Source organism: Alnus glutinosa, chromosome 10 (genome assembly GCF_958979055.1).
Source record: "Alnus glutinosa chromosome 10, dhAlnGlut1.1, whole genome shotgun sequence".
Lineage (NCBI taxonomy): Eukaryota > Viridiplantae > Streptophyta > Magnoliopsida > Fagales > Betulaceae > Alnus > Alnus glutinosa.
Genome location: NC_084895.1, coordinates 11,381,434 through 11,406,042, shown reverse-complemented (window position 1 = coordinate 11,406,042; position 24,609 = coordinate 11,381,434). Strand labels below are relative to the sequence as shown.

Here is a 24,609-nt window from a genome sequence, read left to right as displayed (position 1 = left end):
CGATGGAGATTGACGGAGGAGGAGAGAGAGGGCGCAAGCTTCAGGAGAGACAAGAGAGTGAGGAGGGAGATGGAGCAACGGGGGTCTCTTGGGAGTTTGAAGTGTGGAGTTGAGGGGGTTCTTAGGCTTTATTCCATTGAAAAAAACCGTTTCAGCTTATGATTATGCTTTTTTTCTTCTTCCTTTTTAAAGTCTTTGGGGCTTTATTGGGAAAAAAAAAAACCGTTTCAGATTATGATTAAGTTTTTTTAAAAAATATTTTTAAACAAACTTGTCTTTGGGGGCCTTAGGCGATCGCCTAACTTGCCTAATGGATGAGTTGGCACTGAAAAATTGAAATACAGACAGATTGCAAGGAAAAGGAAGGGAAACTACAAACGATTTTACTGGAAATAAGATAGAGCTCTTGGAGATGCCCAAACTTTCAAGGTAACACTTACAATTTAATATTCAATTATGCCTTTCCTTCTACTACAGTATTGCATATATAGGCGCTTTTGTTGGAATATATCCAACATAATAGCATCCTTTCTCTCTCCTTTAAATGGCTACCAAATAACAAGAAATAGAAATAGAATCTAGGGATAAAATGGTAAATGAACAAATAACCAAACAATCTTCTAGAACTTCTGAAAATCACCCTTCAGTTGAGTCACTGCTGTTGACTCACTTTCTACGCTCCATGTCATCTTCCCCACTCTCTGGTCGTGGCTTGAGATGGCATCACCATGGCAGACCCATAACAGGGCCTCCCCCATCAGTGCACCTTGCCCACAAGGTGCGAAAACTGGGATTGCAATGTCCAAAGTAGCTCCCACGAGTCATTCTCCGAAGAAGCCCCTTTCCAATGAATTAAAACCTCATGCCCTAATTTCTTCTTCAAACAAGAGACGTGGAAGACCGGATGAAGGCGAGTGGTTGGAGGTAGGTCATGCTTGTATGCCACCGATCTAATGCGGAGCAAAACTTGAAAAAGGGCCATAAAATCTCGAAGAGAGTTTCAAATTCTTGCACAAGGCCAAGGACTTATGGCGGTACGGCTGCAGCCTCAGGTAAACCCAATCCCTTTCCATAAAGACACGCTCAATGCGGTGTTTATCTGCCTGGGTCTTCATTCGATTCTGGGCAACCTGCAAATGCTCCTTGAGTAAAGAAATGATAGTGGCACCATCCCTCAACTGGAAGTCTACTGCCAGATTGGCAGACGTGCCTGGAACATATGATAAAAGGTAGGAAGAAGGTAATCATAGAGGGCTTCAAATGGAGTACAACCCGTCGCAAAGTGGTGGATGGTATTGTACCACCATTCTGCCAAAAGTAGCCATAGGTTCCAAGATTTAGGCTTAGTGCCGGCATAGCAACGTAAGTAGGTCTCCAGGCATTTGTTGAGGGCTTCAGTCTGACCATCTGATTGTGAGTGATAAGCCGAACTAAAGGCGAGGGAAATTCCCTGAAGCTTAAAGAGCTCTTTATAGAAAGAACTGTAAAAATTGGGTACCGATTAGAGACGATCGTAGTAGGCATGCCGTGTAGCTTAAGGATATTTGCCATGAACACTTGAGCAACCTTAGAGGCAGAGAATAACGGATGAGCCAAAGGGATGGATGAAGTGGCCATACATCTTGAGCCTAACAACCACCACGAAAATAACTGAGAAACCTCACAAAAGGGGCAGACCCTCAATAAAATCCATTGAGATGTCTAACCAAACCCGAGTAGGGATTGGCAAGGGTTGGAGTAAGCTAGGGAGGAAACAGTTTCGTGCTTGTTCTCCTAGCAAATAGGCATTCCCTGACGAATTGCTTGACATCCTTGCGCATTCCGGGCCAATAGAAGTTGGCTTTAGCCTGGTGAACAGTATTGTGGTACCCCGAATGCCCTGCTAAAGGCTTGGAGTGAATGAATTCCAAAACCTAGTGTTGGAATGGAGAATGTTTCACAAGCCATAAACGGCCTTTGCAGATGATAATCCCTTGCTGCAAGGAAAAACCTTTAGGACCAGAGTCACCCTGTTGAAAAGATTGTAATAATGTCGTCGTCTACGGGGTCTGCAAGGGACTTCAAGTTCGAGACCCAAGCAAGGGTTGGAAAAGAGATGAGGGAAATGGAGGCCTCCTCCTAATGAGAACTGGGCTCCAAGAGCCGGGATAAAGCATCCACTACGCGGTTGTCGCTGCTCAGTTTATACCCGATCACAAAATTGTAACGGAACAATTTAGACAGCCAGCATTGTTGGGAAGGAGTCTCAATTTTCTGCTTAAGCAGAAATTTCAAAGTCTAATGATCCATTTTGACAGTGAAGGTGTGACCCAATAAATAAGGAAGCCAATGTTGAACTGCTATCACCAAGGAGAGGAGCTCCTTCTCTTAAGTTGAGAGGAGTAGAGCACGACCCTTTAAGGCCTTGCTGAGGAAGGCTATTGGCTTCCTTGTCGGCATCAGAACAACACCGAGACCTGAACCGCTGGGGTCTCACTCAAATGTTTGGTTGAAATCAGGTAGGCGGAGCATTGAGGGAGTAAGCATTGCCTGCTTAAGCGTGTTAAACGCTGCCATGGCCGAAGGTGTCCATTGGGAGGCGTTCTTCTTCAAGAAGGCCATTAATGGTGCGACCATGATTCCATAATTCCAGATGAATTTTTGGTAGTATCCGGTGAGGCCCAAAAAGCCCTATAAAGACTTGGTCGTTTGTAGAAGAGGCCAATTGGTCATGGCTTGGAGGGATCGACTCGTACCCCCTGCTGAGAAATTAGGTGTCCTAAGTAATCCACCTTGTCCACCTCAAATCGACATTTGGAAAGCTTTGCAACAAGCTTATTGTTAGTTTGTGATTTGCTGCATTTTGTTTAACAAAATCACTATTATGTAATGTTGTTACATATACAAAGATGCCGTTTATTTCAGAGTCTTCATTTCAGAAAAGTGGTTCAAGGTGCTCAAAAGAAGATTATGTGCAGATTCCAAGTCAGAGAAGTCAGATCCTAAGCTTCCATCCGGACAGCCCAGGCATGCGTCCGGACGCCCATCAATGTCTAGAATATTTGAACAGTTCAAGATTGCATCCGTCCGGACGTCATGGCAGCACGTCAGGACGCTCATCAGAGTTCGACAAGTAATGGGATTTCCTTCACAAACACATATATGGGAAGACAACTGCATCCGTCTGGACGACAGGGCAACACCGTTCAGACGTGGTCCTTACTATGGTTATTACGTGCAGCAGAAGTGCAACCGTCCGGACGCAAGGGCAACACTATCCGGACGCGGCCCTGATATGGTATTGCGTGGAGCGCATTATGGAAAGCAGGTTGCACAGTTGTCCGTCCAGACGCTCTCAGTTACCGTCCGAACGCCGCCTAGAGAAATCTATTCCAAACTTGTTTTAGGTCTGCTGAGCCTATATATAAAGTCCTCTAGGCATGTTTTATTAACACAATTTGGTATTGAATTCTTTACAGCTTTGAGAGTATATTTTAAGGAGAAATTGTGAAAATCCGCTAACTCTCAAGCCGCTGTCATGGTGCTGTTACTATGCTCATAACTGAAGTCTATCTTAGGGAGGAGCCCTAAGGTAAAGGAATCCATAGAAGACCCCTTCAAGTAGGAGACTTGGTTGGGAGGCATTCACGTTGGGTTACGTGTCAGAATGCTAGATACGATCGCTGCATCGGGTATGTAAGTGTTACTGTCTATGTACTAGCTTTGTCTTCTGATAGTGGATTTCTTGGGTTTGGCTGCTCCGGAGTAGTTTTTCTCTTAATTGAATTTTCACTTCGTTAACAAAATATTTGTATTCTTTAAATTCCGCATTTTCAATATTTTGTTACACATTGTGCACACACACACGACAAATTAAAAGTCACTTACTTTTCACTTATGATGCAGCAAAACCTCCAATATAGCCTGCAAATGAACCAAATGGTCAACTAAGGATTTGCTGTAAATTAGAATGTCATCGAAAAAGACCAGGACAAGCGGCGGAGGAAGGGCTTGAAGACATCATTCATGAGAGCCTGGAATGTCGAAAAGGCATTTGTAAGCCCAAATGGCATCACGAGGAACTCGCAATGGCCTTCGTGAGTGCGGAAGGCGGTTTTAGGGATGCCATCAGCCCGCATTCGGATTTGATGGTAGTTGGAGCAGAGGTCTAACTTGGAAAAAATGACTGCGCCATGGAGCTCGTCGATGACAGGGATGGGGTACTTGTCTTTAATTGTCTCTTGGTTAAAAGCCTGATAATCGACGCATAACCGCCAATTGCCATCCACTTTCTGTACCAATAGGACAGGCGCATAGAAAGGGCTCTGGCTTAGGCAGATCACACCCGAATATAAGAGCTCCCAAATGATTTTTTCAATCTCAGATTTCTGGAAGTAAGAGTATCTGTATGGGCGAACACTGATGGGTTGAGGGTTTTTTAGGTTAATCTGGTGATCTAGCCCACGAGACAGGGGAAGACCTGAGGATTTGGTAAACACATGAGCAAAAGTGTTGAGAAGGGTTTGAATGGAGACAAGAAGGAGCTGGGTCTGCTTTGGTTTCAATGGTTACAAGCTTTAGGAAGAACCCTTTGTTGGAAGAGAGGGAAGGTTTAATTAAGTTGGGTCCTGATTCCAGCAACAGACCCGTAGGAGTGAGTCCTGTGAGTCGGGTAGGAACACCCAAGTACGTAAACTGCATGGTCATCAAGGTAAAATCCCATAGGATCAATCCCAGGGTGCTCAACCATTCCACCCCAAGAACCATGTCACACCCACCCATGGCAGTTAGATAGAAGTTAGTGGAAATGGAATAGCTCTGAACCTTGAATGTGACACAAGTGACCTTCCCCAAACTTTGGAATGTGGTTCCATTAGCAATTTTAACCTAGAGTAGAGGAGTGGAAGTGAATTGGAGCTGGACTTTGTTTAAGAAGGCCGGATCCAGGAAGTTATGGGTACTTCTTGAATCTACTAGGATGCTGACTTCTTGGTTCTGCAGACTGCCCATCAATCGCATAGACTTAGCACCCAGAGAGCCAGAGATGGCATTGAGGGAAATTTCTGGTTCCTTGCACTCCACCACGTCAAACTTGGGAATAGGATCAGCGGCATCAGAGGAGTCATAATAGACATCCTCGCCGATGTCTTCTAAAGGCAATGTTAACCCAGATAACAAATAAAGTCTAGGTGCTTTGCATTTATGACTAGCCAGCCAACGGTCTTCACAATAATAGCATAGACCTTTATCCCGACGGTCATTCATTTGAGCTGGTGTAATCCGCTGGACAGGAAGGCCTGTTGCTGGTGATAAGTGCCAAATATTACATATTTAGACCCCTTAATTTACATTTACTAAACTTTTAATTTTGTTATTTTCTAATGTTTTTGGTTAGTTTTTGTGTTTTAGTGTCTTATAGGTCATTGAGGAAAAATTGCGGTATTCTATGTGAAATTGCAAAGAAACGGGAAAATAAATTTTAGAGCCCACGCAAGACACGTCGTGCTACGCCATATTTTTTTTAACTAAGGGACACGAACGTTTTTTTTATTGAGGATCAAAGCCAGCACCGACACTTGATTAATCTTCCCAAAAGAAGACATGTTTTCTTTTAAGTGCAGGAAATGCTGTTTGAGAGCAAATATTCAACACTAAAACAATTTATTCTCCACATGCAGGATCGCAGCAACACACATGATGACTTGGCAATTTCTTTGCTTTTGAAATCATGTAGATTCTTTCCAAAGCAAAGTAGTTGAAGACACGTTCCTCTCATGTTTAAGGAAGCATCGAAGTCTTCTTCCATAAAGAGCAGCAACCACATGCGTGTACACGTCTTTCCTTGGCAAGAGCAACCGAATCCATGCAATACTTGGCAGCAAATAAAGAGACACATCATCAGCACAAATTCTGGCACAACATGAATGTACATCAATGAATATCTTCTTCCCATAACTGGCCCAAACCACACGAACGTCTTTCTCTAATACCTAGCAGCACCAATTGTTTCCAGAAGAAGGAAAAATAGCTCTTAACACGTGAACGTGGGAGGCAAACATTTTGGAGCTTTATATTCTTGCCATAACCGAGCAGCACCGACACACATTCAACTTCAGGATTTGTGGTGCCAATTTGAAGGATTATATCCATAACTGGAGAATTGAATTCATGCGGACCAAGCACGTGAACTAAAGCAAGGGGCCAACAGCTCTTTCACACATTTTCTCTAAAAGAAGCGACAAAGACTTGAAAACCTGCCAGCGCCAAAACAAATTCTTTCCAAAACTAAGGACAACAGCCCATTAGCACCAACCAGATTATTTCCATAAGCAACAGCTCGAGCCTTACACGTTTCTTGCAGCACCAAATTCTTCCCATGCACGTTAAGTTATTTCCTTACATATCAAGCTCCACTTGCCAAGAGGAAACACACGTTTTCTTGTAGACTGGAGGCGCCGAACCCTAGGGACCTAGTCTATATATATGTGTTTTATTTTCTCTTGTAAAGGGTGGAGAGAGTGGGGGCGCAGCCCTTGTTCATGCACAGGCCAAATCTTCTTCTTCCACAATTTTTTTCTTGCAGCATTTTCTTTTGTAAGTTTGTTTGTTTGTTTGTTTTTTATGTTTTTTAATAAAATTTAGCATGTTGTTTTTAGTTATGAGAGGTTAATTTTTCAACTAAGGTTGAAGACAATACCTCACATTTGATAATACTTTCATTCTTGTTATTTTATCTTATACAATTTCAATATTTATCAAAATATTGTTCAAGTCCAATATTCAATTAATTGATTTATGTCTTTTGATTAAATATTTATTTATTAAAAGTTGGATATTCAATGTGTTTCAACCGATGGATACATCGAATGATTTGGTTGAAAGAGGATATTCATTGTGATTTGTTTGTTGTCAAAACGGATAAATTGATAATTTGATTTCACTTGGGTATTCGTTGTGATTTGTTATTAAGTTGGATTCATTGAATGATTTAATATAATTTTTACTAAACCTTGAACAATGAATATGTCTTAATTGTTTATCGAGTGTATGGTTAAAATACAAGAATGTGTTGTTTGATATGGCAATGTGGATTCTAAAACCTTAGTATTTTTTAAATTGTTCTTATTCAATTTTAATTTAGTTTATTATTTTGCATGATAAAACCCCAAAAATTGGAACTAGGTTAAAATAGAATTCGTTTAGATAGAAATTAATTTTCGCAACACAATTCCCAATTCGACCTCGCACTTGCACATACACTATATTGCAAACAATTCATACGCTTGCGAGTTAATAAAATTTGCACATTAGCTGGTTTGGCCAAAAGAGCCAATTGGGAGGATGAAGGCGATAGTTGTGTTGTAGGAGGATTCCAATTCGGCTGCCGATTATAAAGAAAAGAAGAAGCACGTAAGGGCCATTTGGAGCTCTGGATATACTCCTTCTGGAGTTTAGCAAGGCCGAAAGCTGCCACCAAGCTTGTATTTAACATCCGCACCAACAGGCGAATATCATCCTTCAAACCATTGAGAAAACAGTTGAGCTTGTTCTTTTCGGAAATTCCTCGTAACTGGTTGGACAGGGCCTCAAACTGAGATGTATATTTGGCTATCGAGGAAGATTGAAGCAACCACATTAGGGCCTCCATGGGGTCGTTGTACGCTGGGCCAAATCGAACAAGGAGAGCTTGGACAAAAGCTTCCCAAGTTGGAAATTGCCTTGACTCCTCAGCGTCTTGGAACCAAATGAGAGCATTTCCTTCCATGTGGAAAGAGGCCATTCGGATTGCTAGTGTAGGGGTGTTTGGTAGTAATCAAAAAATTAATTTATCTTATAAGTCCATCCTGCTGGATTGTCCCCATCGAATTGAGGAAAGTCAAGCCTCAAAGGCCTGGTGTGGAACAGTCAATCTCCTGGTTGATGCTCCTAGTGGTCATCTTCGAAATGGGCACGTCGATCGTCTTGATGGTTCCAATTGGTATTGTCAACGAATCTTCAATCATCCCGATCGTGGCGTTGCTTAGCACGAATATCACGTCCTTGGTATCCAGGATCCTCATGGCCAGGAACAATGGGGAGTTGATACGGGGGTGCTTCGGGTAAAAATGGGTGTTCTGGAGGTGGTCTAGGAGGGGTAGCTACCAAGGTACGAAGCATCTTCGATATCTCAGTGATTTGCTGTTGGAAGGCGTGTTGTTGCTGCTAGAAAGAGGTATTGTGGGTGTGCTACTGCTGGAAAGTGGTGTTGGTATTCTGTTGTTGGAGGATAGCTTCTTGGCATTCCTTCACAGATTCGGAAAGCTAGAAGAGTTTTGTATTGTCAACCATGGGAATTATTTTTTTTTTTGGAGGAAAGGTATGGAAACGATGGGTGAGGATGATGGCTCTAATACCAAATGTGGTGGGTTAACCAAAAAATGGTGAAATGCATATATATTGCAAGGAAAATGAAGGTGAAAATTGAAATTGACTTCTAAAAATAAAGTGTGTGCAACAAGTGTCAACAAAAATTAAGCACAGCAGAAAGTAAAAGACACAGATTTTTGTTGACGAAGTGGAAACTCAATCAAGAGAAAAACCACTCCGGGGCAGCCAAACCCAGGAATTCCACTATTCAGAAGACGAAGCTAGATACAAGATAGTAACACTCACATGTACCGATGCAGTGATCGTACCTTGCTCTCTAACGTGTAACCCAACACGAACGCTTCCCAACCAGGTCTCCTACCTGAAGGGATCTTCAATGGAATTCCTTACCTTAGAGCCAACCTCTAAGATAGACTTCAGTTGTAGCGCAGCACACTTGAAACGACTTCAGAGGGATTTTGAACTTCTTTGAGCTCTTGTGGAATTCAATATCAAATTCTTGCAGTTCTCAATGCCCAGGGGCCTCTATTTATAGGCTGGGGTGCAGAATGGGCAACTGCTGTAATATGTATGGACGCCGTCCGGACGGTGAACTTGGGCCGTCCGGACGGGCAACTATGAGACAGGATTTTCCAAAAATTTCGCTAAAAATCTTTCATGTTTAAGAGCCCCATCCGGACGGTGAGACACTGACGTCCGGACGATCGCACGTCCACTGCAAGTAATTTCCATATAAGGCTTAGCGCGTCCGGACCAAGGGGGATGAACGTCCGGACGACAATTCTTTAACACGCAATTTTCATATCTGCTATGCGTGCGTCTGGACCAAGAGAGGCAGACTTCCGGACGGTTGAAGTCGAATCGGCAATTTCTTTAACTGATGAGCGCGCGTCTAGACCAATGCTGACTGACGTTCGGACGGTGACATTTGAATTGCGATTCTTGCCTTATTTATGATCGAGTTCGGATGAGAAACCACATCGTCCGGACGGTTGAAGTCGATCTTCCCATATACTGAACTTGGAAAGAATCTGAAGCTGATCGATCACTGATGGACGTCCGGACGGGCTGTTGAGAGGTCCAGACGGATGCAAGTTGGAATAGAAGCTTCTCGACACAGTGTAGGGTCCGGACGGAAAAGTTACGTCGTCCGGACGGATGATGCTGGTCTGTCTGGCGTCCAGTCGTGATGAACATGTCGTCCGGACAGATGGAACAGTGGACAAATGGGCGTCCGGACGGGATGACACGTCGTCCGGACGGCTGACAGGGAATCTGAAATCTTTTATCTTCTTCGCAGTGCAGCGTCTTCTAAAAATGCTCTGTCAAGTGGAATCCCTGTTTACAACATCTTTAAACATAAGTGATTTTGTCCAAACACAGAATGAGGCCAAAATACTAACAGAAGGGAAACTATAGACAATTTTATTTGAAATAAGCTAGAGCTAGTAGAGAGGCTCAAACTTTCAAGGTAAGACTTACAATTCAATATTCAATTCTGCCTTTCCTTCTACTACAATATTGCATGTATAGGAACTTCTGTTGGAATATATCGAACAGAATAGCATCCTTTCTATCTCCTCTAAACGGCTACCAAATAACATGAAACAGAAATAGAATCTAGGGATAAAATGGTAAATGAACAAATAACCAAACAATCTTCTAGAACTTTTGAAAACCACCCTTCAGCTGAGTCACTCTTGCTGACTCACTTTCCACACTCCATGTCATCTTCCCCACTCCCTAGTTGTGGCTTGAGATGGCATCACCATGGCAGACCCATAACAAATACATAAAAAGAAGAGAATTTGATAATACAATCACCCAAAGAGTCGCAACAATTTATAATGAAACCCATCACTTCTTAGGTATTGGCCTTTTGCGCAACAATGTTTCACTTGACACTCACAAACTTCGTCAGACAAGAATCTTAGTATCCATATGAATTGAAGTATCATAGAATTGTATTGTTTTTTTTTGCAATTTGCAGTTGAAATAAAAAGAAAAATTACTTATTTGATTTTTAGGGTTCGTAGATATACCAAACCGATCCCTAAAGTATGATATTGGATTTAAGATGAAAAACTTATAAAAGTAGAAAATGATGAACTTATACATACATACACATATGTATACTTATACACATGAATATAAGGAGTCTTACTACATTATACACACACACACACACACACACACACACACACACACACACACACACACACACACACACACACATATATATAAATTGGGTAAAATTTTAATTTTTTTTAGAATTTTTTTTTTTTTTGGGGGGGGGGGGGGACTTGACATCACTTAAATCATATGCAAACTAGTCGAATAGAAATATGCATATGTTCTCTCCCATTAAGATTCATAGCCATATTAATTACGTCTAGCATGAAATCATTTTCCAAATCATGTGACACAATCATCATGCTAAAGCATCAACATCTACACAATCGTGGTGGTAGCCACATTCGCAAAGGTGAAAGTATGAGTTCACCAACTCAGAATTATATTATACATTGGTTTTCACAATGAGCCAATCCTTTTATTTCTACTGTATGTTTACAATAACAGTTACTATCAACATGATACTTATGTTTTAAAAAACATTTCGTAGCTGATAAGAGTAAACACAGGTAGACATGAACATAAGGAGTCTTACTACATTATACACACACACAGAGATAGAATATATATATATATATATATATATATATATATATATATATATATTGATTCAACTATACTTGTATACAACATTCCACAACTTCTGGGGACACACCAGCATACCAGCATCTCTAAGCATGCAAATCATTGATATCATAACTTGGTCATACAAGTATACAGATATTCCACAACTTCGAGTAGGGGCAGAGCTAGCATTTGGGATTTCGGGGGGCAAAATTGAAAAAAAAAGTGGGGGGGAAAAACTAAAAAAAGAAAAAATTTATGGGTAAAATTTTAATTTTTTTTAGATTTTTTTTTTTTTGGGGGGGGGGACCTGACATCACTTAAATCATATGCAAACTAGTCGAATAGAAATATGCATATGTTCTCTCCCATTAAGATTCATAGCCATATTAATTACGTCTAGCATGAAATCATTTTCCAAATCATGCGACACAATCATCATGCTAAAGCATCAACATCTACACAATCGTGGTGGTAGCCACATTCGCAAAGGTGAAAGTATGAGTTCACCAACTCAGAATTATATTATACATTGGTTTTCACAATGAGCCAATCCTTTTATTTCTACTGTATGTTTACAATAACAGTTACTATCAACATGATACTTATGTTTTAAAAAACGTTTCGTAGCTGATAAGAGTAAACACAGGTACACATGAACATAGGGAGTCTTACTACATTATATATATATATATATATATATATATATATATATATATATTGATTCAACTATACCTGTATACAAACATTCCACAACTTCTAGGAAACACCAGCATACCAGCATCTTTAAGCATGCAAATCATTGACATACAAGTATATAGATATTCCACAACTCCGGGGAGGGGCAGAGCTAGCATTTGGGATTTGGGGGGGCAAAATTGAAAAAAAAAATGGGGGGGAAAACTAAAAAAATAAAAAATTTAGGGATAAAATTTTAATTTTTTTTAGGATTTTTTTTTTAGAGGGGGGGGGGGGGGGAGGAACCTAATATCACTTAAATCATATGCAAACTAGTCAAATAGAAATATGCATATGTTCTCTCCCATTAAGACTCATAGCCATATTAAATACGTCTAGCATGAAATCATTTTCCAAATCATGCGACACAATTATTTTGCTATGCATGCTCTTGTTCTGTTTTCTTGTTTCTGAAGTCAGGAGCATCAACTCTTTGAAACTTATTGTTCCTATGAGCATCAACTAACTTGTGCTAGAAGCATCAACTCTCTGAATCCTACTGTCTCTACCCATGAGGCATCAACCTATGGGTTTGTTCAGCATTCATGATTTCATTATGCTTGTACATCAACATTATCTGTGCTCCGTGTCCATGTTATCATACATGCAAATCATATCATGTTCAAATAGCATCATGTTCTTCCCATATTCTTTCCAACACATCATGAAAACTCAACTTCACACAATGCTCATCAAAACATTCCTCAAAACGCCATTTCATAATCATATCTCAAAGCACATAAAACATCATCAAAGCATTTCTCAACATTACTTGAAGGTATTGAAAATATCCCCAAGCATATACTCATCTAAAATAACATTGGCTCGACATTATCAAATCATATTACTTTCTCGGGCTTAAAACATAACAAGTTCTCAGTGAGTAAAATACTCACTTTGATTGCTTGGTATAAAGCTTAAAGATGAATCTTTAACCAAAGCGCTTGCTATGTATTTCTGCATGAACACATTGCATGGCACATTAACATTTTCTAACTCTAAACTCACAACTAGCTCTTGAATTGCTCAAGGGCTAAACCCATGGAAATTCATAGAATTTCTAGGATTCCATTTGACAACCCATTAACAAATAATACTAACACATAAGATTATCTTAAGGTTAGATACCAAAATTCACAACTTAAACTACTTAAACAAAAATTAGGGTTTTGGAGTTTTACCTTAAATCCACCAAAATGATACCCAAAGCTTGGAGATGGTTTAGAATGCTCTAAAGTACTCAAAACTTAAAGGAAAATGGAAGATTATACTCAAGTTCTCAAGATTTACACCAAATCTAGAGGAACTTAGAAATTTCGGATTCACCTCAAATCGAACTGTGAAAATGTAGATCTTGCTTTGAGGATCACGTTTCCGAAGTCGGATTTGAGAATGGAGGCTTGAATCTATCGGGATCTAGGGTTTTGTGGCAAAAACCCTAGGAGAGAGAAAGAGTTTCCATGAGAGAGAGAGAGAGAGAGAGAGAGAGAGAGAGAGAGAACAAGAAAAATGAGCCGAAGCCGTCGCTCATCAATTTTAATACAAGCCTATCCGGATGTGCATTTAAGGAGTCGCAGATGAGAACTTTTTGTAAGTCCCGTATGGACACAAGTTCAGCCCGTCCGGACACGCAAAGGATTTGTGACTTTTTGGGAGTCCCATCCGTATGCTCGTCCGGTCACAGTTGCAGACATGGACTTTCTGCCAAGCTCATCCAGACACACGTCTTAGCATGTTCGGACACACTACATAGAAAATCCATTCTAAATATTTTCTAAGTTTTTTCTCACATTCTCTCTTAATCTCTTACTTAATTAGCCTAATTCTTGTTCTTAATGTCTAATAACTTCTTGGACATTACAACTGTCTTCAAATGTTCATGTTGAAGCTTAATACTTCCTAGTCCCCATCAAGTTGTACAATGGATATCTACAATGTTCATCTTGGACAAGAGAGTATGGAAAGGAACTGATCCGAGAGCTTTTGTAAATAAATCAACAAGCTAATTTGTAGAGGAGACATGTAGAGTGCGAAACAGACCAACTTGAATCTTTTCACGCACTATATGACAGTCTATCTAAATATTCTTTGTGCGCGCATGATAGACAGGGTTAGTAGCAATGTGAAGTGCTACCTTGCTGTCACAGAAGAGAATAGCAGCAGAAGGATGATTGACTTTAAGACCATTGAGAAGACTAAACAACCATGTTGACTCACAAGAAAAAGCAACCATAGAACAATATTCAGCCTCATCAGATGATTTAGAAACAATATGTTATTTCTTTGACTTCCAGGAAATCAAAGAATCACCCAAGAACGCACAAAAACCTGTAACTGAACATCCAATGTCTGGACATCCAGCCCAGTCATAGTCACAAAAGCCTTGATATGAAATTTAGATGAAGAGGGAAAGAAGATACCCTGACTAGGACCATATTTGACATATCTTAAAATACGAAGAACTGCATCCAAATGAGGCTGTCAAGGAGCTTGCATAAACTTGCTACGAGTACAAACATAATATGTCAAATTTGGTCTAGTTATTGTAAGATGCAATATGATTAGTGCTAAATGTTACACATTCAAGCCTCTTAATTCACATATGTTAATCTCTTGGTTTTGTTATAATTTTATATTTTGTGTTTTCTTGCATTTTGCAGGTTTTGGAAGAAAATCACTCATAATCTATCAAGTTCCAAGCTTAGAACAAAGATTGTAGAAGCTAAAGTTGGCAGATCTGTTTCTTTTGGAAAGATCCAACTCCAAATCAATTTTGAATTTGTTTGCTGCAGAAAAGATAAGTCGACAAAAATCTGTTATTTTTTTAAAGATTCCAGAATGATCATGTCTTCGTATTTTAACCATAACTTTCGACTCAAGTATCGGATTGCAGTGAAATTAGCAGCGTTGGACAGATAATGAAAAAGGCAACAAATATTTATGAAATAGGGTTCCCTAATTCAAACGTTTACTATGTTAAAATTGCCTTGTAATATAGGACTGAAAATCTGGACGAATTTGGAATGATTATAATCCTTTTCCTTCTTGGATTGGGTTTTAATCCTTAGAGGTGAAAACCTGGAGCCAGTTCCCGATTATTGACTAAAACCAGTAACTGGTTGGCCAAAATTGCTAACCAGCTCTAGTAATGGGTAGCTGGTTAACCAGGTTTGTAATAATCAATGGTTAACCGGCCACCTCTGTTGGTACCCGGTTATCTAGACCTAGTACTATGAAAAACTAAAGATAAAGTTGGAGGAGCGATGGCTGGTCTAGGAGGTGATGCTGATGCCCATCCATACATTTCCTTCACAATCAATATCATATGATCAGTGCTTAATTTGAGTTCCTTGTCTGTTATGAAGTCCTATTCCAAGGATTCCTCTGGACAACAATAAGTGGGCAGGATTCAGTGAGTGTATATTAGGTTTAGTATCCTAATTCTTTGGTTGTTTAGATAGAGTTTCAGCTTTGGGAGTTTAATCGAACGAGGATTTCAGACATATTGAAGTACCTTCATAGCAACCCTTCTGCCAGAGGCTTTGGTCATTGTACTCCTATTGGAAATAGTACTTTGTGACTGAATAAAACCAAAAAAAAAAATATGCATGTCAATCATATACTACAACTGATGAATACGGCTTAACATAAGTAAGAACAGTAACTATGGTAAACTCACACTTGCTGTAGGTTGGGTAGGCAACTTGACTTGTGTTGCAAATTGGGAAACCTGTGTTGGTCCAGCCCTATTTAATGGACATGCCCTTTTATTGTGCTTTAATACCTTACACTTAGAGCATCTCATCCTCGCTCTAAATTTCCTCATTCTGTTTGGATTTTTAGGGTCTCTGCTCTCATCAGGACCCCTCATTCTTAGCTTTCTAAGGCTACTCTTGCTCTTTGAGGTTCCAATATGTCATGCCCTTCAGTACGGACCCATTGTTCCTCACTAGGAATAGGGTATATAAGTGGGGCATATGCTTTTTGTACATCTCCAAACTGTAGTATTCATCCACATAATTCTCAGGTTCCCCACAATCAAAGAATCTCGCACAAACTGCATGGGCCCATGGGATACCGGTCATTTCTCATTGTCTACAATCACAAGTCTTTTTACCCAAGTCCATAACAAATTGCTTGGCATTGGGAGCATCCACTTCAAACAATCTTTCACCAGCAAAATGGGGAACACAATTCATTACATTTAGACCAATTGACTCCAGCTTCTTTGCCACCTTAGGGCATAACTTACCGATCAATTTTGAAATGCCATACCTTTTGGCCTGAAACCTCTTCATAAATTTTTTTCTTATCATCTCCAACATGGTCAAGATAGGTTTGTCACGAGCTTTCATAATATAGGCATTGAAACACTCACATATATTGTTCACAAGAAGATCACACTTGGGATAGTCACTGAACAATGCTCTGGACCACCCACTTGGGTCAATCTTGTCCAGGTACTCAAAAGCCTCTGTGTTCACTCTTTTCAACTCTTCCATTTGTGCATTGAAATCCACTAAAGTATAGGCACATGCTACAGCCCATAACTTATCCTATAGGGCTGCCCCTCAATGCCCTTCATCTCTGCATTTGGCCCATAAATGTCTGACACAAATCCGATGATCCACCATTTGAATCACATCCTCAAAAGCATGCATAATACCCTACAAAACGAAATAAGAGTAAAGTTAACAATAAAATAAAATGCCTAATGGTATGCAAAAATTTGAAGTAATAAATCTCACATTCTATCGATCTGAAATAAATGCAAGCTTAGCATGCCGCTCATGTGCTCCAAGATCTGACACCAAGGTTTCCAAGAACAATTCTAACTATCCTTGGTCTCGGCTTCAACAACTGCAAATGCAATCGGGTACATATTGTCGTTTCTATCCCTACCAACTACATCCAAGAGTCGGCCCTTAAATGGCCCTTTTAGAAAGCATCCATCTACCCCTATCACTGGCCTACAACAATCTAGGAATCCCTTCTTCATGGTTGCCAATGACATGTATAGCCTTTGAAATTTTGGTGGAACATCAAGATTTGGTCTTTCCACCTTCATTATCATACAACTTCCTTTATTGGTCCGTCTCACAATTTCACAATAATCTGAAACCTCTCATATTGACCCTCCAATTTGCCATAATCTTTCTTCCCAGCCTTTCTCCTAGCCCTATTCATACAACTTGTATTTACATCTACCTTCTACCTGTCATTCACTTCATCCAATATCACATCCAATGGCATGTTAGGCTGAACTTTGAGCTTGTCAGCTATCCAAGTTGCGTTTACAATTGAATTTTTATATTTCATGCCACACACATGTTTCGACTGCATAAACCTTATTTGGAAGGACTCTTCATCTATCATCTGTCGAGCAGACACACGATAATGATAGTTGGGATCTCTACTCACCACAATACACTTTCTTAATTCAGGTTTTTTTTTTTTTTTTTACTAAAAAAAAAAATCTGTTGTCTTCCCCCTTATCACATTATACACCTTAACAGCCTCTTTAAACATTTTAATGTCTGGGAATTTCATTTTCAGATTGAAGACTAGATCACTTAGGTCCACTGCATGGAAATCATAATTGGGTGCATGTGTAACTTTGTCATCTTCTCCACTAGGATATGGTGATTCCAGTATATCTCTTCTTCCAATTTTTGAGTTATTGTCATCATCATCACCATCTTCAAATGATCTCATGAACTGACCACCACTTTGAGACCTATCAACATCATGCCCTTCACTATGATCCTCAGCCTGTTGACCATGAGAGTTGTCATCAGAACCCTCATCACCCTCATCACCACCTTCCCCATTACCATCATACTGACTACCAACTTGTGTGGAGGGTTCAGCCCCAGTACAACCCACATCCATATCAACATCAAACAGATCTTTATCATCACTTAACTTATCTGCCCACCAAGGATCATGCATATCAACTCTACCTCTATGATCATCTTCATCTTCATAATCATCTTCTTCATCATCATCATCTTCATTACCTCCCCCTTCCCCAAACGATACAATGTATAAATGCACAATATAATGGCTGATATGGCAAGAAGACCAATACAATACATTATGATCAGATGTTATTAGGTACAAACCATTTACTAGACTCTTCACAGAGTCTTTAAAATACATTAAATCTCCAAACTTGTAGCCATACGGTTTTAAAATACCTTCTATCTCAAAGAATGACAACATCTCACAATCATAAGTCTCATGATGTATTGCAACTTCACCACCCACATACTCACAGCCAAAGTACCCGTCGAACCTACCCCCATAATGAACCTCAAATACCAATTCGGGGGACCCCATCCTAAAAGGTGAAATAGTAACATAATTGAGTATTACTTCCATTAACAAAATAATCTTCTTACATCAGATAATAGTACTACAAAGGACATCAGATTTTAGGCAACTGCATTGCTGCACATATTGCATAAAAATAAGTCCTAAAAAATAAAACACAACTCAGTAGGAAAAAAGAATAAAAGAGTAGACTTGTCTGAGTGATGATTCATACTTTTCTGGTGGTGGTTGATGTTATGATAGAGATATTAGCAAAAGTTAATAAATCAAATGGCACTATTTCAGTAGCTTTAGAATTTATGGGCATAAATAGAAAGGCTGTAATATTGATAAAGAAAACAAAGTTCCAACATATTTTTGTTGATATTATAGGGATAAGACATAAAGTTGCCATTGATTTTCCCTGTATGATGTAGGCCTTGTATTGATAAAAAGTGCTTATGTTTATCATAATTTAATGTAACATTAGCATTTATAACTATATTAGATTATGATAAGCAATGTATATATACATAATTTTGTAATTATATGCACAAATCGTAATTATATCAGCCATTATTAGTTAGAAAAGACATTGAGTATGAATGTGGGCCTGCATATGTTTGAATAAGAGGCTGAGAGAGAAAAAGGCAAGGGGGATCTTTCCATTACATTTTCAACTTCTACAAGTTCAATTTACTAGACAAAAAGCAAGAGAAAGAGGGAAAAAAAAACAAAAGATATTCTTCTCTCCTTCAATGGACATGGTAAAAATAAGTGTTACTAAATTATCTACAAACCACGTGACATAAGCATAATATTAATTAAGTAACTTTTAAAATATTTTTTGTTTTGATAAGTTCGAACATAGCATAAAAAATATGTATAGTATTTTGAGGTTTGTACAAAAAATTAGGTAAATAATGCAATCAGATACATTTTGGGACCACTATTGTTAAACAAACATATAAATGTTTCCTCAAAGCAGACAACATGACAAAGAACAATTAAAGGCAAATAATGAAATGACATTTTGGGACCACTATCGTTATTGCTGATGAGTACCAAATATTGTGTATTTGGACCCCTTAATTTACATTAGTTAAACCTTTAGCTTTGTTATTTTCTAATGCTTTGGTTAGTTTTAGTGTTTTTATATTTTGTAGGACAATAAGAGAGAAATGATACAATTCAAGCAAAATACAAGGAAATTCGGATGCAGCAGACTAGTACATTTAGACTGATCATAACAGGACCAAAAGATATCCTTTTTGGGAGTTTCTTAGGTCTAAATTGAAGTTCAAGATGTCAGCTTTCCAACGCAACAATTTTCAGCCAATTTGGAGATGCGTGGAAAAAGATATGGCTGTTTGAATTTCAGTCGTCGGATCATCCCGAAAATCCGGAACCATCTCTCTTATTATTTTTCTTTTGCTTCATTCCTTGTCTCCCCAAAGCTAGAGCCAATACACGTTTTTCTCCACATTCTCAGCCACTTAATCACTTTTTTTTTCCACTCAACATCATTCCATAAAACACTCACCACTCATTCCATAAAACACTCACCACTCATTCCATAAAACACTCACCACTCATCTCTCCACTCATACACCCACTCACCCATTCCACACAAAACCACTTGGCTATAAAAGGAGACCAAGGCTGAAAATCAAGGAGAGGAAGAGGCATGAGCCTCTTTGTACATAACTTCTTGCTTCTCTTCTTCTTGTAGCTTATTTCTTTCCTTTTGCAACTCTTTGATTTTTATGCTTTTAATGTTTTAAGTTGTAGTTATTTTATCATGTGTAGCTAATATTTTCGTTTGGGGTTGAGAATGAAACCTCACCATTGAAGAGAAACCGAGTTTCTTGCTTGTTCATGCTATTTGAGTTTATGGGTTTGATTTCTCATTGTTCTACTTCGATTTTCTTGAAATGATGTTTTGATATCTCTTGTGGTTTCCGGATACAAGTGATGATGTGGAATAAGTTTCATTAAATCGGTTGCTTGGTTTTTTCATCTATCAAAACATTGGACATTCATTGTGCGTCGTTTGACTAATACATTGTTTTATCGGTTCGAATGAAGATATCCATTGTGATTGAATGATACATTGGATGTTTGGATTTCAATTGGTACTCTTTGTGATTTGTGCTATGAACGAAATCATTGAATGATCTAAATGATTTTTGAAGCAATGTAGAGCATACCTAAGATTTATACGTGACAACCTCGAATAAGTGTGATGAGCATGAGATTAGGTTGATATGATTTGGTGAGTGTGGATTCCAAAACCCTAGACCCCTTTATTTTCATTATTCTTGTTTATGTTTTCTTTTATGAAAAACCCTAAATTTGGAACTAGGTTAAAATAGGATTAGTTTGAATAGAGATTAATTTTCGCAACACAATTCCCTGTGGGATCGACCTCGCACTTGCATAACGCTATATTGCAAAATGATTCGTGCACTTGCGAGTACTATTTAAAACACATCAAGTTTTTGGCGCCGTTGCCGGGGAATTGTTTTGTTTGTGGAAGTTGATTTTTGTTTGAATTGATTTTATTTTTCTACTAGTTTAGGTAGATTTTCGTTTTCTTTTTCTTCTTCCAATTTTTGTTTCTTTTTATTTTTATTTGTTTTTGTTTTATTGTCTAACCCAAAAAAAAAAAAAAAAAAAAGCAAGGTTTTCTGTTTTATTGTTATTTCAGGTTGTGTGGAATTTTGCGAAGTCGATCGATCGAACCAACACTGGAGGTGTTACCTGGAAAAGTTCAGTGGCAGAAATTCTTGCCAAAAAAAATTATTTTCTTTGGTCCAAATTTGTAAGTTTTAATTCTTGCCTTTCTGGTGTCTTTGGTTGTTTTATGCATTCGTGTTAGTCTTCAATTTTTTTTTATTTATTTATTTTGTTTGTGCTATTTTTTTTTTTTTTTCTTTTAATCTTCAAAAAAAAAAAAAAAAAAGTATATTTTGCTAGTGTGGTCTTACGGCGCTATCTAAGTGTCGAGGCAAGTTCTGGCTAGGAAAGTCTTGGGATTTAAGTGTGTCCGGTGTGACCCCCCTCACTTTCCTGGGAACGAACCTGGGTTCTTAGAGAATTCTGTCTGCCCCACTTGCAATTTCTTTAAAAAAAAAAAAAAAAAAAAGGGTTCATATTTTTGGTAGGAAGTGATTGTAAAACATGAATTATCACCCATATGAACCATGTTCACTTTGCTCTGATCCTCATCATTGTACCAATAATTGTCCCTCTTGGGGACAATTCTATAATTTGTCATATGAGCAATTGAACACAAACTCCTCCAGCCCGGGATTCGATTCAAATCCCAATTTTTACAACCCGGACTGGAGCGACCATCCTGATTTCTCGTGGCATGCTCAAGCCATGGGAAATCATGCTCCCCAATTTCAGGAACTGCACTATCCCGAATATTCGCAGTTCGATACCCAATCTTCCCATCCTTCATCCTTCAATCAACCGACACCACAGTCATCATTAGAAGACACTCTCAAGGCCTTCATGCAGTTTTCAAGCCAAACCATTAATGAAATGAAGAATGCCACATTGGTTAACACCCAATCTATTAATGAAGTGAAGCAGACTATTAGTGACGTGAAAAATGCTACCTTGGAAAACACTCAGGCGATTGCCAGGATAGAAAGACAGTTCGAATATCTGGTTGCCGAGTATAACAGACTGGAGGAAGAAGAGTTTCAAGGTCAGTTGATGGCTAAAGGGCACTACATGATTGATGAGGATGATTCCAGCAATCTTCATCATGAGCATGTCCAAGACACATCAACAATTGAGAGTGAGGAAATGGTGGATGGCAATGAAGAGGAAGAAAAGGAGGAGCACCTGGAGCAAGCAGCGCCCCCGCCAAATCCAAATATGTCCGAATACGGAATGAGTACTGAAGCTCATTCCTTCATCACCATCCCTCTTGAGACATTTCATGAGCCCCAAGCTTTAATTCTTACATGTCTCAAAGAGCCATCTTATGCCAAAACTGTCAAGGATCTATGCACACAACCGCGCAAATCTAGGAACCATCGTCCTACAAAGATCCTTCGAAGCAAGCAAGTTAGTTACATAAGATGGCGAAACATTTCTCTCGAGGGACATCAATTCTTTAAGAAGAAAGGGTGGAAGGGATTGGTTGGACATCCACATGATCGGGGAAGGCGCTGTAAATTTTCTTTTACCTTTTCGCACAGTTGTTTTTTTTAATTATTTTTGTTAAATATTTTGTTTCTGTTTTACCTTATTTTGTTGTCTGTTTTTGTTTGTTAGTTTATTTTTAATTTTTCAATGGTGGGATAACTTCTTGCTATAGGGTGTAAGTGAAGCATGGATTCTTATTTTGATAATTATTGAGATTCTTCTGTACAACATGTTTCACCTAGTGGTAGGACACTTGCTCCAACCAACTACCCTTACAATTTCAACCCACATGAACCATGGAAAGCTTGCTAAATGAGAACATGGAAGCCTCGAAGGAGAGGAAGGTGGGGAATGTGAAGAAAGCAAAGAAGGCGAGGCAAGCAATCCGGAAAGGATATGAGCGCGGTACTCATATCGTAGTGCTCTCTCTCTTCTGTCATAGATCGCCATCACCGGATTGAGGATAGATGTGAAGAGCGTCCAGGTTGACAAGACGGAAGAGAAGGTCTTGCATGATCAAGAATAATCTTGCTTCTGGATAGTATGATCAAGAATAGTCTTGCTTCGTTGTTTGTGAATCTGGTTGTGATGCTGCATTTTTTCCAACTTTAAACTTTGAAATTGGTTATGAACTACATCTTCCCTTCCAAGAAGCGATGATGAGTTCAGATTAGAAGAAAGATTTGGCTCTCGAAGTGTGAAGGGTTGAGAGCTCATAGGTGTGCTTTGCCAGAGAGAAGACGAGTAAATTTATAGAGAAAATTTGAGAGGGGACGGTGCAAGTGGTGCCGACAGTGAATCGTAATATCTCCATCCCTTTCTCGGAACGCTCATCCAGCTCATTCTCGGGATGCCCCTCTACGACTGCTAGTTGCGGAAAGTGCGGCGATGAATCCGGAAAAGTCATTGGGTAAATTCGGAATTCGAGAAGGTGAAAAGGGTGAAAACTCAAAAAGAAGAGAACTCGTGATTCGAGGGCGGCTGTCTACTAGTGATAATGGAGGCTGCACTCAAAAAGAAGAGAACTCGTGATTCGTGGGCGGCTGTCTACTAGTGATAGTGGAGGCTGCGCTCAGAATGACGTTGATTAAACCGCGTCTCGCCCAGTGATTAAGTTCTCTTTCCTTCCCTTCAAATATTTCGAATCACCGCTTCATTTCTATCCTTCTCTCCTTCAGATTCTTTGAGGAATATCATCGTTTCCTAAGTTTTCCAGAAAAATGGCTTCTTCCTCTTCCCAAAATAATCTTGATCTGAATGCTACGCCAGTAGTACAACCCGAGATTTGGCGTCCATTATTCTTAACGCAAAAAGGTCCTCTCATGACCAATGACTCTGTGATGCTGAATGATGCAGCAGCTGCATCCATGGCTCAGGGCATCATAACTCCTCGAGATAATAAGTTGTTGGCGGATAGGACTGATGCTCAAGCCATCAATGACTCTTTGGCTTTCAGTATTCAGAGTGCTTCTTCAGTTACAAACTTGGCTCGACGTCTGCAAGTTCGAAGGAATGAAGTCCAAGCGCTAAAAGCTCAAACTTTGGCTTTGCAGCGAATGTACATGGACTTTAGGCGTAGGAATCGGGTCCTACAGCAAGAAAATAAAAAGCTGAAGAAGGTGGTAGATTCATATGCGAAAGACTTGGAGAAGAGGTATGCTGAGTTGGAGCAAAATACCAATCGTCTCCAAGAGCAACACCAGGACCTCTTGCGTGTAGTCCAAAACCTCAGGGTTTTCCGCCCAGAAACTTAGTCAGGTATAAGCATACTCTGGGGATGTTGCAGGAAAGGTCCGATTCGCAAGTTTATGTTTTCTTAAAAGTACTTCGTTTTGTAAGACAATAATTATATTTTTATTTTCTTTATTTTTTATTTTTATTTATGTTTTCTTAGAAGTACTTCGTTTTGTAAGACAATAATTATATTTTTATTTTTTTATTTTTATTTTTATTTTCTTTATTTTTTATTTATTTATGGACTGTAATAATAATAATAAAAAAAAAAAAAAAAAAATGGCGCTACGAAGATCCTGCGAAGCAAGCAAGTTGGCCACCTGAGAAGGCGCTGTAAATTTCTTTTCCCTTTTACTTTTTTGTATAGTTGATTTCTTTCATTTTTATTTCTTTTCATTTTACTTTTATTTCTAACAGCAACTAACATTTTGATGTTTGTGTCTATGAGAAATGTTGCTGTTAAGTTTTTGTTGACAGGTGTTTTGGTGTTTAAGTTTGGGGGACGCCTTGACTTTTCACACCTCGATGTTTCCGTATTTCTGGTAATGTATTTCTACACTACACATTGCGGACAATGTGTAATTCAAGTTTGGGGGTATGGAAAAGCACTCT

The 24,609-nt window shown here is 39.1% G+C and overlaps 1 protein-coding gene across 1 annotated transcript; it reads right to left on the bottom strand.

Moving 5' to 3' along the window:
- Positions 1-3,944: 3,944 nt before the first annotated feature.
- On the bottom strand, positions 3,945-7,759 carry LOC133879036 (uncharacterized). The gene is made up of 4 exons (XM_062317587.1): positions 7,252-7,759; positions 4,966-5,282; positions 4,626-4,866; positions 3,945-4,459 (listed from the first exon to the last, which is right to left on the bottom strand). Exons 1-4 carry the CDS (start codon positions 7,757-7,759, stop codon positions 3,945-3,947), a joined length of 1,581 nt encoding a protein of 526 aa, XP_062173571.1.
- Positions 7,760-24,609: the final 16,850 nt, after the last annotated feature.

Bases quoted from the DNA above. Each gene is read 5' to 3' on its own strand.
- LOC133879036 (XM_062317587.1), bottom strand. From the start codon at position 7,759: ATGGCCTCTTTCCACATGGAAGGAAATGCTCTCATTTGGTTCCAAGAC. The intron at 4,867-4,965 runs GTCAGCATCCTA...CCTCTACTCTAG, and splicing joins GCAGTCTGCAGAACCAAGAA to GTTAAAATTGCTAATGGAAC. The intron at 4,460-4,625 runs GTCTGTTGCTGG...CCAAATCCTCAG, and splicing joins CACAGGACTCACTCCTACGG to GTCTTCCCCTGTCTCGTGGG.